Raw genomic sequence first — 15,822 nt, 5'->3', positions numbered from 1 at the left:
TGGAAACTGTGTCTGTGATGGCCAAAGTAGAAAGTATTTTACAATTCTACTTAAATTGTATAGCATTTTACAGCATTACTGAATTTAACTTCTGTTATATATTTATACTGACCAGTTAAGCAATCCAGTATGTCTTAGAATCAGAAAGTTCTAATATTTTAAATTAAAATAAAATACATTTCTTATTATTCAGGCTTACTTACTTGAGGCCGGGAATATCCAAAATGTTAGTGAGTCCAGTCCAGCTGATATCCACAAGCTGAAAAACAGAGATAAATGCTTAGAAAGTGTTTAAAGCAACAATAGCCAATATTTGACTTTTCTTTTTCTACACATTTTACTAAATGGAAGTGTTTTAACTGCTGTAGGCTGAATGGGTGGGATTTAAACTGATTTAAGGCTGAATGGGTGGGGTTTAAACTGCTGTAGTCTGAATGGGCGGGGTTTATACTGCTGTAGTCTGAATGGGCGGGGTTTATACTGCTGCAGGCTGAATGGGTGGGATTTAAACTGATTTAAGGCTGAATGGGTGGGGTTTAAACTGCTGTAGTCTGAATGGGCGGGGTTTATACTGCTGTAGTCTGAATGGGCGGGGTTTATACTGCTGCAGGCTGAATGGGTGGGATTTAAACTGATTTAAGGCTGAATGGGTGGGGTTTAAACTGCTGTAGTCTGAATGGGCGGGGTTTATACTGCTGTAGGCTGAATGGTTGGGGTTTATACTGCTGTATGCTGAATGGGTGGGGCTAAACTGCTGTAGATTGAATGGGTGGGGTTTAAACTGCTGTAGATTGAAGGGGTGGGGTTTAAACTGCTGTAGATTGAATGGGTGGGGTTTATACTGTTGTAGGCTGAATGTTCGGGGTTTAAACTGATGTAGGCTGAATGGGCGGGGTTTAAACTGATGTAGGCTGAATGGGTGGGGTTTATACTGTTGTAGGCTGAATGTTCGGGGTTTATACTGCTGTAGGCTGAATGTTCGGGGTTTAAACTGATGTAGGCTGAATGGGCGGGGTTTATACTGTTGTAGGCGGAATGGAGGGAGTTTAAACTGCTGCAGGCTGAATGGGCGGGGTTTATACTGCTGTAGGCTGAATGTTCGGGGTTTAAACTGATGTAGGCTGAATGGGCGGGGTTTAAACTGCTGTAGGCTGAATGGGCGGGGTTTAAACTGCTGTAGGCTGAATGGGCGGGGTTTAAACTGCTGTAGGCTGAATGGGCGGGGTTTATACTGCTGTAGGCTGAATGTTCGGGGTTTATACTGCTGTAGGCTGAATGTTCGGGGTTTAAACTGATGTAGGCTGAATGGGCGGGGTTTAAACTGCTGTAGGCTGAATGGATGGAGTTTAAACTGCTGCAGGCTGAATGGGCGGGGTTTATACTGCTGTAGTCTGAATGGGCGGGGTTTATACTGCTGTAGGCTGAATGGTTGGTGTTTATACTGCTGTAGGCTGAATGGTTGGGGTTTATACTGCTGTATGCTGAATGGGTGGGGCTAAACTGCTGTAGATTGAATGGGTGGGGTTTAAACTGCTGTAGATTGAAGGGGTGGGGTTTAAACTGCTGTAGATTGAATGGGTGGGGTTTATACTGTTGTAGGCGGAATGGAGGGAGTTTAAACTGCTGCAGGCTGAATGGGCGGGGTTTATACTGCTGTAGGCTGAATGTTCGGGGTTTAAACTGATGTAGGCTGAATGGGCGGGGTTTAAACTGCTGTAGGCTGAATGGGCGGGGTTTAAACTGCTGTAGGCTGAATGGGCGGGGTTTAAACTGCTGTAGGCTGAATGGGCGGGGTTTATACTGCTGTAGGCTGAATGGGCGGGGTTTAAACTGCTGTAGGCTGAATGGGCGGGGTTTAAACTGCTGTAGGCTGAATGGGCGGGGTTTAAACTGCTGTAGGCTGAATGGATGGAGTTTAAACTGCTGCAGGCTGAATGGGCGGGGTTTATACTGCTGTAGGCTGAATGTTCGGGGTTTAAACTAATGTAGGCTGAATGGGCGGGGTTTAAACTGCTGTAGGCTGAATGGGCGGGGTTTATACTGCTGTAGGCTGAATGGGCGGGGTTTATACTGCTGTAGGCTGAATGTTCGGGGTTTAAACTGCTGTAGGCTGAATGGATGGAGTTTAAACTGTTGTAGGCTGAATGGGCGGGGTTTATACTGCTGCAGGCTGAATGGGCGGGGTTTATACTGCTGTAGGCTGAATGGGCGGGGTTTATACTGCTGTAGGCTGAATGGGCGGGGTTTATACTGCTGTAGGCTGAATGTTCGGGGTTTAAACTGATGTAGGCTGAATGTTCGGGGTTTAAACTGATGTAGGCTGAATGGGCGGGGTTTAAACTGATGTAGGCTGAATGGGCGGGGTTTATACTGCTGTAGGCTGAATGGGCGGGGTTTATACTGCTGTAGGCTGAATGGGCGGGGTATAAACTGGTTGTAGGACCTCATTAACCATTGAAGGCTGAATTGTAGGCTTGTATTGTCTCAGTGGATCAATAACGTAACAGAACTCCAGTGCTTACATTGCAGAGCAGCACTGCACTGCTTCTGTATAAACACACACACACACACACACACACACACACACCACACACACACCACACACACACACACACCTCTCTAAGTGAAGGTCCTGGTCCAAGAATAAGGTTGTCATGTTCGTTTTACCAAATAAGAACATCTAGAGGATCAAGACAGTTTTGGAATGGAATTTATCTCGCGCCCACTCACACACACACACTCACACACACACACCTAACCTTTTTAGGCTTTGATGGAGCAGAAAGTCTCCACAAAAACAATGTAGGTTAAGTGTCAGGTTTTTGATTTTCCCTTTTAAAACAAAATACAGATTTTTTTATACACTGTTTATGCAAGACAGTACAACAAAAAATACATTGGGTAGGAATGTTCCCTTTTTACCAATGTTTGTTACAGAAATTAAATATTCTAAATGAAGTTTTTGTCTTGCTCCTAAAAACTAAACATCATTTGAAATACAATATTTTGTCCTTTACCTATTTTAGGTTGGTAGTATTCATTGCATTTCTAATATTAGCTTTTAAATACTTTTAATATGTTTTGAGCAGGAAAAAGGGTGTAGTATGATATTAAAAATGAACTGATATTACATTGATGATACTGAATGATATTGCACGACCTGCGATGTGACTGTTGTTGCAATGACCGTGTAAAAACTATATATTGTGCAGCTTTAATTATCAGATATCAAACACTCACCGGTTTCTTCAGGAAGAAAAGGGAGAGCGCTCCAACCAGCGGCATCTCACCCAGCAACGGCTCCAGCACCACCCGCAACACACCATGAAGCTGCACACACACACACACACACACACAATTACACAATTACAGTAGTTACAAATCTGGCCACCAGTTACCTTTCCTATCTGCTACATCAGTTTCTCTGATTTTGCTATTTATAGGTTTATGTTTGAGTAAAATGAACATTGTTGTTTTATTCTATAAACTACAGACAACATTTCTCCCAAATTCCAAATAAAAATATTCTCATTTAGAGCATTTATTTACAGAAAATGAGAAACGGCTGAAATAACAAAAAAGATGCAGAGCTTTCAGACCTCAAATAATGCAAAGAAAACAAGTTCATATTCATAAAGTTTTAAGAGTTCAGAAATAATCAATATTTGGTGGAATAATTCTGTTTTTTAAATCACAGTTGTCTTCATGCATCTTGGCATCATGTTCTCCTCCACCAGTCTTACACACTGCTTTTGAATAACTTTATGCTGGTTTACTCCTGGTGCAAAAATTCAAGCAGTTCAGTTTGGTGGTTTGATGGCTTGTGATCATCCATCTTCCTCTTTATTCCAGAGGTTTTCAATTTGGTAAAATCAAAGAAACTCATCATTTTTAAGTGCGCTCTTATTTTTATATAATTTATCATTGTATTTATGTAATTATAGATTTATTTACCGAGCAGAGAAGATGCTTCACACTGATTACTGTTCACAATGCTGTTACATTTCTCACACACACACACACACACACACACACACACACACACACACACACACTCGTCTTCAGCCCTGAAGACATACCACAGCTATTTCTCCATGACCATTTGTCCCCCCCACACACACCCACGCAGACACACACACACACACACACACACACACAGTGGAGTGCTGCTGATGTATTGTGACAGCTGAGCGTCTCCTGACGGGGTGAGGAGGACAGTGTGAGGTTCACACCCAGACTGACCACATGTCCCTCCAACCTGAACAAATACTGTCCTTCTGATGGTCTTCTGAGAGGTGGGCTCACAAAGAGAGTTTACTCTGAATGACCACTGGAGGCCTTGAGTTTTTGACCCCTAAAGGTCACAGTTCAGGCTCAGTAATGAAAGCATTATATACAAGTGAATTATTTACAATATCTTTCTCATTTAATTCTAAAATTTTAAATTATACGTCTTGCAAAGCTGAACCATGTGGGAGTGATGTTTCATCACAGTGTTATAAACAGAAAAAAAATGTCTGGCACCTTATTTTAAGGCCTACTATTTTAAATCTACTTCATTAGACAGATTGTGTCATTTTGCAAAAAACATAAAGTATAATGATGTTGATAATTTTCTAAGTTCAGTTCATTAAATACTAGGGGTATAATGATACATGTATTCTTTACAAACTGTCACGGGACGAGGTAATGGTTCAGTTTGAGCAAACGCACATAGAATACACAATACAGGCAGTCCTCTCTCTCTTTCTCTGTGTCTGACTCTCTCTCTCTTTCTCTCTCTCTCACGCACCCTCTCTTTCTCTCTGTGTCTGTCTCTCTCTCTTTCTCTCTCTCTCTCTCTCTCTCTCTGTGCCTGACTCTGTCTGTCTGTCTGACTCTCTCTCTCTCTCTTTCTCTCTCTCTGTATAAGTGAGGTGTTATCTTGTGAGTAAAGTTAAATACTGGCCAGTGTGCACAATGCAAGATGATGTGAATTATGGAAGTTGGATAGTGGATGTGGATGATGAGTTTCTTGGATTTTACCAAATTGAAAACCTCTGGAATATAATCAAGAGGAAGATGGATGATCACAAGCCATCAAACCACCAAACTGAACTGCTTGAATTTTTGCACCAGGAGTAAAGCAGCATAAAGTTATCCAAAAGCAGTGTGTAAGACTGGTGGAGGAGGAGAACATGATGCCAAGATGCATGAAGAAAACTGTGATTAAAAACCAGCAGGGTTATTCCACCACATATTGATTTCTGAACTCTTAAAACTTTATGAATATGAACTTGTTTTCTTTGCATTATTTGAGGTCTGAAAGCTCTGCATCTTTTTTGTTATTTCAGTCATTTCTCATTTTCTGTAAATAAATGCTCTAAATGACAATATTTTATTTGTAATTTGGGAGAAATGTTGTCTGTAGTTTATAGAATAAAACAACAATGTTCATTTTACTCAAATATAAACCTATAAATAGCATTTTTTTTCCAGAGCTGTATGTCATAGAAGGCTAATATTACCACCCACAGTGGACAGTATTGTGCAGTACGGGGTATATGATGGTGACCGGCGGCATCTGGCTAGAATTGTCCATGTGAAAAGACAAGCGACTCTGGCAGAAATCAGTTAAATCCACATTAAATGTAGGAAACCCCACATATCCCACGTGCAAGTGCAGCATTTTCTAGCTTTCGAGGGACATGACAAAAGTCATGGGATCCATAACTAGTTCCTGCCCCTTTCACGTCTCTAATATTGCCTGATTTGTCTGTGCACATGGTCCCTATGTGTATTTGAGACAGTCACTTCCTTCAACAGCACAAGGGCATTTCAGCATTTGGTTCGTTCCCCTCTATAAATAAACACACACACACACACACACACACACACACACACACACACACACACACACACACACACAATCTATATAAATAGACAATGTTCAGGGAGGATCATTCCTTCCAGGAAACATAAAGCAAACATAAGTGTAGAGTTAAAGGCTTTTTCCTCAACATGTAACCAACCCAACACCACACTGTTACATAACCCCTATAGTACAGGACAACAATGTCAACTGGATGAGATATAAAGCAGCATTCTTTAAACCTTAGAAATTAGCCATAAAGAGGCAAAATTTGTATTTGTGGCCAAAAACAAAAGCAAATAAAACAAAACAGGCCGAATATCAAATATTAAACCTATACAAAAAAAAAGACAACTTAAAAATTATGTTTTTCTTGATTTTATCAAATTGAAAACCTCTGAAATATAATCAAGAGGAATATGGTTGATCACAAGCCACCAAACCAAACTGAACTGCTTAAATTTTTGCACCAGGAGTAAAGGCAAAAAGTTATCCAAAAGCAGTGTGTAAGACTGGTGGAGGAGAACATGATGCCAAGATGCATGAAAACTGTGATTAAAAACCAGGGTTATTCCACCAAATATTGATTACTGATTATCTTTTTTTATTTCAGACATTTCTCATTATCTGCAAATAAGCAGATACAGTACACCAACAAAGAACAATTTACTTGAGCAGTGCAATTTTAGTCATGCATTTACCTCAGCTGTGCTACTTAAATCACATATTAATTAAAATTACACAGAGAAAGGCAGCCATTCTTTTGTAACGATCAGTAAAGATACAAATGTTTACTAAAATCAAGCATGATAAGTGATTAAGTAATTCAGTGATGTGAGAGACAGAATACTTTATTTCATTTAAGTAGAGTGTCAAAATTAACTTAAACCTGATGTTTCTCTGGTATTCTTGCCCCTTCTTGTATATACAGTAGCAGTGCTCTGATATGCAACTGTGGCTAATTGCATGGCTAATTTTTACTATACTCCTTTATTGTAACATTGTACTGCTATTCTGGTAATATTTTTTATACTTGAGTGGGTTTTAGAAGTCATGTTTCCTGTTATGTGAATGTTTTAAAATAGCATTGTTGTTGTGTTCCCTTTAATGATCTAATTGGTTCTGATTAGCTCCTCAATATTGTGCCTTTACCAAGTCTTCAACTAATCCAGGTATTAAAGTGAATGAGTAGGTGCATTCTGGGTGTTCCTACTGCACTGAACATGGGTGTGATTATCTGTTCTTACGGACAATTCTAGCCAGACACCATTACCATCACTATCATTACCACCCACTGCACTGTCCACTGTGAGTGGTAATATTATTAGCTTTCTATAGTGTATTCCTGGTACACATGTGTGTACAGACTGTGGATGGAGGAATGTTAAATACACAACGCTAAATACAGATGTGGCCGTTCCCAAGCCGTCCTTAAGGTAACATAGAACTTACTCCAACTCCTATATTGTATTTTTCGCACTATAACGGACTCCAGATTATAAGGCTCAGTATCTTAAAAGTCAAACAAGCACTGGATGTTAATCTACACAGATTTTTCTCCTGAAAACTGTTCAATAGGGTGAGTAAAGCCCTTCAGTTTATCTACAGTAAGCATAGATTTCCGAATTTCTCCAGGATTAGGATTGGAGCATTAGCATTAGCGGCTAACTACAGCGCTACACTGTGTTCTGGTAACCTAGGGCAATATTAGCTAGCGGTTCATCCCACATAGCTTGTTTAAACAAGGTAAATAGGAAGGGTACAGTCTGACATACTCACCTCTAAACAGTGAAAGAGCTAACTAGCCCTTAACGTGATTAGTGGGTAATGCTAATGCTGTTCCAGCAGTGCTAGCCGGGGTTGCTTATGCTGCTCCAACAGTGCTAGCTAGTGTTGGGAGCAGGCCGATAATACTCACCTCTGAAGGGCAAAAGAGCTAGCGCTTAGCGTGGTTAGCAGCTAATGCTAATACTGCTCCAGTCTTGAGCCTCGGTGCTGGAAAACTAAACTACAGAACTAAACTATAACTCTGTACTTCAGCAAAGTGGCTTTACTGTTCCTTAATACCTGACTGACAAAATGTTTATGTAAGAAGCACCAGATTATAAGACACATTGATGGTTTTTAGGAAAATTAAAGGATTTTAAGTGCACCTTATTATTGTGCCTTATTCACAAAGCTTAACATAGGTATCCTAACCAGTGTTCAGTCAAACTCACTTACAAGATATTTCCTCAGAACATATACAGGTGTGGGTGTACCCAAGACGTCTCCTGAGATAACACTTCATAATAAAAGTATTCAATAACAGTAGAAAATCACACCTACAAGGGGGTCGACTCCACACTAATGACTATAACTATGAATATAGAATGGAAGCTCATAGCAATGCTCCTGTAGGTGTCCCAATACTTTTGCTCATATATATATATATATATATATATATATATATATATATATATATATATATATATATACTGTATATATATATATATTTTTTTTTTTTTGTCTATTAATGTCTATAGATTTAAAATAGAATGTTATTAAAGCAACTGTACAAATCCACGATACCTCAAGCCGACCCCCAAGGTAACAGGAAGTTACCTCAGGGATCCCATGACTTTTGGCATGTCAGTGTTTATTGACGTGAGAGTGATTGATGTCTTGTAAAAATATTTGTAACCCCCAAATTTTTGCTTATTTAAAAAAAAAAAATTAACATTTCAAAATAAAAGTACCTAAGTCGAAAAGACTAATTTAATAAATTAATGAATAAATAAATAAACAAATAAATAAAAGCTGTGTATAAAAGTACCTGTATGCTTTTAATCCCAGCTTTGCAGTAGTATCTCTTGATGTCCACGTCGATCTCTGTGTTTGCAGCGAAGCTGAGGAAAAAAAACACAGTCAAATCTAAGTGATTATTCTGCAGAGACATTAGATCCAAAAGGTCCAGCAGAAACTAGGCGGTTAAAGATCACCTGATCTGGAGGTCCATGATGATCTGCCGCTTGTCCACGTTCTCAGTGTAAACTTTGACCCCGTTGACCCTGAGAGGCTGGAGCAGAAACACAGTTGTTAATGTGTGTGTGTGTGTGTGTGTGTGTGTGTTTGGCATTTAAGTACCCAGTGTGCATTCTGTCTTCAGCGTGGAAACTATTTCAAGTGACCGTCCACCAGACAGCTGCCTGTTCTGACCACTGCTGCAGTTATACGTCAATGGATTATATATTTAACCTGCTGTATCAGCTAAACATAGTGCATTCCAAAGGTTTTTATATGATTTTTAATAATTTAAGCAATTATTAATTATTAAATTAGCTATTTTCATAAAAAAAAAACTTTATATATTCAAATCTCAGGGTCCGGGAAATCCCTGTCCCTTTAAAAAGTCCCCTTTAATATCAGCCATGTCACTTTCCTTCACACTGTTTTATTTTTAGGGTATTAAAGCAACTAAAAATATTAATTTCCCTTTATATTTTTCTCTCATATTGTCTCCATACTCAGCTTAAAGAGCTTTTTCTTGTTGTTTGTGAACTACTACAGATCTTCTGAGTTGTATATGCTGTATATGCTGCACATAAAACTGATTCTCATCCTCCACTGTCTGCAAAGAAAAGCTAAGAAAAGAAAATCCTCAGAAATACGAGTTGATCAGAGAGTTGTTAGGGTGTCTACGTCAACCAGTGAGTTCATGGCCACGCCCACATCGGCTCAGGACCGCCCACAGGTGGAGCTTACAGATTCTGTTTACAGAGCTAGTTAGCGTTAGCTATCTTGTGTGAGTGACTGTAGGTTTAAATCGGATCTCCGGTGGATTTTGTGTTTTACTGAGACCTTATATATACACTAGGGAAGCACACCGCGAGAAATGTTATCAGAGGTGATATGTTTGCATGTTTGAATATTCATGAGCAAGAGCCAAAACCTGTCTTTCTTCAGAGACCACTCATTCAGTGATCTAAAGCAGGGCTAAACAGAAACACTGGAGCACATTATTTTTCACAAAAAACAGCTCACATTGCATTCATTTACACTAGAGACACAACTAGACTGTTTAAAATTAATGAAAAAAATGATGGAATGAGACCTTTAAAGAGGTAAAGCTTAAGATGTTCAGCCTGTCGCGGTAAAAATATCACAGTAATAAAAGTTAAGGCAACTTTAAAACAGAACAATAGGGACTTGTGTAAAGAGAAGTACAGAGAAGTAATTGTTGTGTTAATTGGAAATAAATGAAGCGTGATGTCTGCTCTCGGAATTTTTACACAGTACTGAAATCATTTCGATTTATTTTCAGTTTAAGTCAGGGTTAGCATCACATGGGCCATACCAAACATTTTCCTGAATACAAGCCAACTAAAGTAACCTATGTTGGGATGTTAAAATCACTCACAAACTGAAACTAAATGAGGGCAAGAATGTTGTTTCTTTTCTGTTGAAAATCAGGTGAAGCTGAAGGCTGCGTGTTGCTACTTGTTATCATTTAGGAGACGATTTTCTCGTAAACCTAATCTAAGAATCATGAGCTAACAGCGTTCACTGGACATGAAATCTGATTTCAAATCTAAAAAAACACGTAAATAACTATTTACAGCTCTGGAAAAAATAGGAGGCCACTTAAAAATTATGAGTTTTGGAATATAATCAAGAGGAAGATGGATGATCACACGCCCTTAGGAGCGTGTAGCATAAAGTTATCCAAATGCAGTGTGTAAGACTGGTGGAGGAGAACATGATGCCAAGATGCATGAAAAAAAAACTGTGATTAAAAACCAATCAGGGTTATTCCACCAAATATTGATTATTTCTGAACTCTTAAAACTTTATGAATATGAACTTGTTTTCTTTGCATTATTTGAGGTCTGAAAGCTCTGCATCTTTTTTTTGTTATTTCAGCCATTTCTCATTTTCTGTAAATAAATGCTCTAAATGAGAATATTTTTATTTGGAATTTAGGAGAAATGTTGTCTGTAGTTTATAGAATAAAACAAAAATTTTCTTTTTACACAAACATAAACCTATAAATAGCAAAATCAGAGAAACTGGTGTTGTTGCTTCTGATAGCAGAATTTCCAACTTCCAACCATTTTTCAGCAGGATAATACTCGTCCACACACAGCACAATTCCTCGTCCTGCTTGGTCTCCAGATTTATCACCAATCCAGCTTATATGGATCAGCTGTGACTTTGCAGCTTCAGCTTCAACCTATGAGTGTAGAGCTACAGGATCTACAGGCCCAGCTGTAGCAACATTTGTGGGTAAATGTGCTGGAGGATCCAATCAGAACCTGTAGAACCTCCTCCAAACCTAACCATCTCCATCTTATATCATCTTATATCCAGCATAGAGGATCCAACAGAGTCTAAACTAGAGTCTCTTCTTAATAGTTTCAACAGTTTTTCCCAATAAACTTAATTTAGTACTTTTCAACTTAATCCAAATTAATATCTGTGTCACACATTATGACAATAATAATGAATAACTGGATTTGGGCCAGTTTTGACCTGCAGTGTGAACGCAGCCTAACTCAGCACTAAAGCATCAGTATGCGACACTGGTGGGACGAACTGACGCAGAGTCAGTGGATGTTATTCTGAGCTCAGCAGCCCCGCAACTGGAGCACTGACCTACATACACTCTCTCTCTCTCACACACACACACACACACTCAGAAATAATGAAATAAAGATATAGCTTAAAGTGCAGCATGAATGAGATAAAAGAGAGAGAGAGGATTTGGGATGTGTGTGTGTGTGTAAGTGTGTGTAGTGTGTGTGTGTGTGTGCAGAGTAAGTGCCCGATGGAGAGGTGGATTGCATCAGACCCTTGTTCCATGCCAGCTAGCCTGACTGGTTTTAGATCAAACTACCGTGTGTGTGTGTGTGTGTGTGTGTGTGTGTGTTTAAATGTGTGTGTGTGTGTGTGTGTATTTTAGCAACCACAGCTATGTAAGATGAAAGATAATACAGGCTGCTGAACAGTTCTGAGGAATCAGCAGCTGATGGGAATCTCCTCTTCCTGCTGGCACACTGCTGAGGAACGGCTGAGGAACGGCTGAACCCCTCTGATCGCTTTTAAATCCAACATAAAGAAAGTCTGAAACTCAGTGTCCTCAGAAAGTCTCTGGAGACGATGAGCTTGGGTGTGAACATCCTGCTTTCCTCAGTTTATTGATGCACCCTCTCTTAAAGTGTGTTATAGAGGCATGTCTAGCAGTCGATGATCTCTCACCAGGAGGTACACTACCTAAAGTCCGCCCCTGAAAGCATGATACCATATTTTTCACACCATATAAGGCGCACTTAAAATCTTTTAATTTTCCAAAAAATCCAAAATCATCAGTGCAGTTTATAATCAGGTGCACCTTATGTATGAATTCTGCCAGTCAGGTATTAATGAGCAGTAAAGCCACTCTACTGAAGTACAGAGTTATACAGGAGTTTCAGTTTAGTTCTCCAGCACCGAGACTGGAGCAGCATTAGCATTAGCCGCTAACTGTGCTAGGTCTTTAGCCGTTCAGAGGTGAGTATTATCAGCCTGTAGCCTGCAAACCAAACCCCGGGTAGCACTGCTGGAGCAGTATTAGCATTACCTGCTAACCACGCTAGCTCTTGCTGGAGAAATCTGTGTAGATTAACATTCAGCGCTTGTTTGACTTTAAAAGGAAGTCTTTTTTTATTACAATTTTCTTTACATAGCTTAGCTTTACTTTTACTATAGTGTCTCTTAAAATGCGCCTTATAATCTAAATAGACGTTCATTGATAGTGCGCTTTCTTATACAGTGCACCTCATAGTACAATATACATAATATATGGACAAAAGTTTTGTGACACCTGATAATTTGCAGTTTCTTCTGAAATCTAGGGTATTAAAAATAGCTTATCCTGCTTTTTTTTTAAGTAACTGTCTCTACTGTCCAGAAAAGGCTTTTTACTATATTTTGTTGCGTATTGCCGTGAGGATTTGATTGCATTTGGCGACAATAACAATAGTGAGTTCAGAATGTTTGTTTGATTTATTTCATCCTCTTAAGTGTGTTTCCATTGAAAACAAGAAAATCTTACTGTGATTCCAAACTTTTGAGCAGTAGTGTAGTAAAGAAAAGCTATTTGTGAAAGTTCAGCTTTATGTTTTAGCAGTGGTGTAATTGAGTTATAGGTTAATATGGAGACTGTACCTTATCCCCCAGGTCTATCTTGGTGAAGGTGAAGGTGCTGAGATGAGAGTTGACCCCTTTCACCGCTGGCTCGATGGTCTCCCTGAAGAGCTTCTCCACAAACTGGCAGGCGTACGGCCACATCTGCTTCACCGTCTGCACAGCAACACAAACAACACACACACTTCAACTATAACTCAGGATAATAAAGAGCTATTATAGAAAAGAGTCAAAATGGAAAAAAGACGAGTTTTAGGACACCCCAGAGACTGTAAAAAAGATGGACGCCGTGTCACGGTTCCCATTCATTCAATGAAAATGAAGCCAAAATCTTCCTCCATGTTGGCGATCCTGAAACCCGATTTTGCGCAGTAGAGACCAGAGGAGGGAGAAAGACTGTGGAGAGACAGCCTATGCATTTAAATAACCCCGCCCCTGAGGGCTACCTCGAGGTCACAGGCTACGGAGGCTGATTGTGTTCAGCTCTGCAGTGAACTGACGCCACTAAAAACGCCTGTCTGTGATAGATTCTGTAAATAATAGATATCGATATAGCACAAAAATAATATCACTGTTATTGAAACATTTCTTATCGCGATAAATACTGATATCTAATTATTGTCCAGGCCTAGACAGAATTATAGTCTGATCTAAAGCTTTGGTATTAACTCTACAATCTTAGGTGTGTAAAAATATCAGTCCCACCAGATTATTGGACCAAATGAAAGAACTACTTAATACCAGAGGTGGAAAAAGTACTGAAAATTTGTAATTAAGTAAAAGTACCTTTACTTTGCTAAAATTCTACTCAAGTAAAAGTAAAAGTACCCATCTAAAATCTACTCGAGTAAAAGTAAAAAAGTACTCAATTTAAAATTTACTTTGAGTAAAAGTTACATAGTTACTTTTATTTATTTTATGTAAAGAAAGTAAAAATCATAAATTAAATCTTTTTAATGAATTATTATTCTACATAATAATTTGAACCTTTCACGCAGTATTTGTTCAAACCACCTCATAAAACATTTTTTCTTTACCGTAATAAACATTGCTAGGAAAAGTTCAGCTGTGTTGCTATGGAGAACAAAACTAAAAAAAATCTAATTCAGACAATTAGTTTTTTTTCCCCCAGCATTTCATTTGTTACCTAGTAACGAGGAGTTTTTTTCAATGTAGCGTAGTAAATTACTTGGGCAAAATGAACTTGAGTAAAAGTAAAATTACCTATTTTAAAAACTACTTTACAGTTTTTCCCAAACGTTTAAACGCATTTCTAAAAACTTGGCTCAGTTTCTCAAAACTCTAAACACAAACTGAAAATGATTAACTCCTTTGTTGAAACTCTACAAATCTTCAGCAAAACTGATTCCTTCCACCAAAACAACACACACAGATAGTTTATGCTTATCTCTTACACAGCATCAAATACACACTGACAAGATCAATTCAGAGCACTGTTATCAGAAGTATTTGGTTATGTTTTTGACTTCATGAGGCCGCTGTACAAATTCAAATGCAGACAAGTCCATGGAAACATGTTGGCTTTCTGTTGTTTTTATTTATTTGGTGTGGTGTAGGACCCCCCCCATTTACAGTACTACACAAATATAAGCTATATGTACTGTATGTAAAATGTTGCAAAACTGTAATTTTCACAATGAGAAACATGATAAAGAAAATTCACATACAAAGAGGACACAAAAATGTATTTATTGCAGAATGCAAAGAAACAGATCACTGTTCATCAGACTCCTGATCTCGGTCAGGCAAGAAGACCTCATCTACATCAGCTGCAATATTCTCCCTCCCCAAACAGCGGGGAAAAAACGCCTTGCATGGCAAATCCATCTTTGGCAATCATCTGCGTGGATGTCATCACATGCCTCCTCCATTACATGAAGTAGAGCCACACGCTCGTGGGGTCTGCGTTTGAACACGTTCCACCTCCATGCAGAAAAGAATTCCTCTATTGGATTGAGAGATGGGGAATATGGTGGAAGGTGCAGCACAACAAACTGTGGATTTAGAGAACCAATCATTGACCAGAGCTGCCCAGTGGAAACATTATTCCAGAGGACTACATAGTATGGCTGTATCAGTCACGTGAGGCCTCTTTTATATTCTGACAAATGATTTAAATGTTCTTCTAATTAAGTTTATATAGCTGCAACATGTGTGAGAATACTTGGTAATTAAGGTTTTGTTTTTGAAGGTCAGTGATTCTCAGGTGACCAAGGTTTTCTAAATGATGAAATTTGTGTTTAGTGATTTGCAAAGCTGTGATTTAGAATGATATTTGAGTGAGAACATATAAAATTGTGTTTAGAGTTTAGCAGTTTGGAGTCACAATGTGACACATGAGCTTCATGTTTTTGGATTTGTGTGCATAGTTCCACATTTTTTGTGTAAACATTTGGGAAAAACTGTAAAAATGACAAATTACTCATAAAATCTACTCAATTACAGTAATGTGAGTAAATGTAATTCATTACTTTCCACCTCTGCTTAATACATATTGATATTTAAGTAAATAACTAAGGTTACTGGTGGTCTGGTGGTGCAGGTTTATACACAGCACACACACACACACGCACACACACTCACAAACACACACACACACTGATGTGATTACAACATCAGCTACTGTCTGAACATCCTCTCTTCTCTACAGCAGAGCTGAATGCAAATCCAAATTATAATTATATCGATTGTGACTCAGCAAAAACTGTCATGTTTAAGCCAGAGAGAGAGAGAGAGAGAGAGAGAGAGACATACAGAGAGAGAGAAAGAAAGAGAGAGAGAGAGAG

General features: G+C 38.8%; 1 protein-coding gene and 1 long non-coding RNA gene across 5 annotated transcripts in view; both read right to left on the bottom strand.

Moving 5' to 3' along the window:
• LOC125803769 (uncharacterized) overlaps positions 1 to 15,822 on the bottom strand; it is a 152,393-nt gene that overhangs the window by 62,932 nt on the left and 73,639 nt on the right. The window lies entirely within an intron of this gene.
• Positions 1 to 15,822, bottom strand: part of esyt2b (extended synaptotagmin-like protein 2b) — a 95,495-nt gene that overhangs the window by 62,932 nt on the left and 16,741 nt on the right. For all 3 annotated transcript variants that reach the window (XM_049481946.1, XM_049481947.1, XM_049481948.1), the window contains exons 3-7: positions 13,037 to 13,171; positions 8,833 to 8,909; positions 8,667 to 8,739; positions 3,241 to 3,330; positions 204 to 259 (exon numbers count right to left, since the gene is read on the bottom strand). In XM_049481946.1, coding sequence (XP_049337903.1) covers positions 204 to 259; positions 3,241 to 3,330; positions 8,667 to 8,739; positions 8,833 to 8,909; positions 13,037 to 13,171 — 431 coding nt within the window. The remainder of the gene's footprint in view (positions 1 to 203; positions 260 to 3,240; positions 3,331 to 8,666; positions 8,740 to 8,832; positions 8,910 to 13,036; positions 13,172 to 15,822) is intronic.

This window comes from Astyanax mexicanus, chromosome 8 (genome assembly GCF_023375975.1).
Source record: "Astyanax mexicanus isolate ESR-SI-001 chromosome 8, AstMex3_surface, whole genome shotgun sequence".
NCBI lineage: Eukaryota > Metazoa > Chordata > Actinopteri > Characiformes > Acestrorhamphidae > Astyanax > Astyanax mexicanus.
Note: the sequence above shows the minus strand (reverse complement) of the source record. Positions and strands in the feature narration are given on the sequence as shown.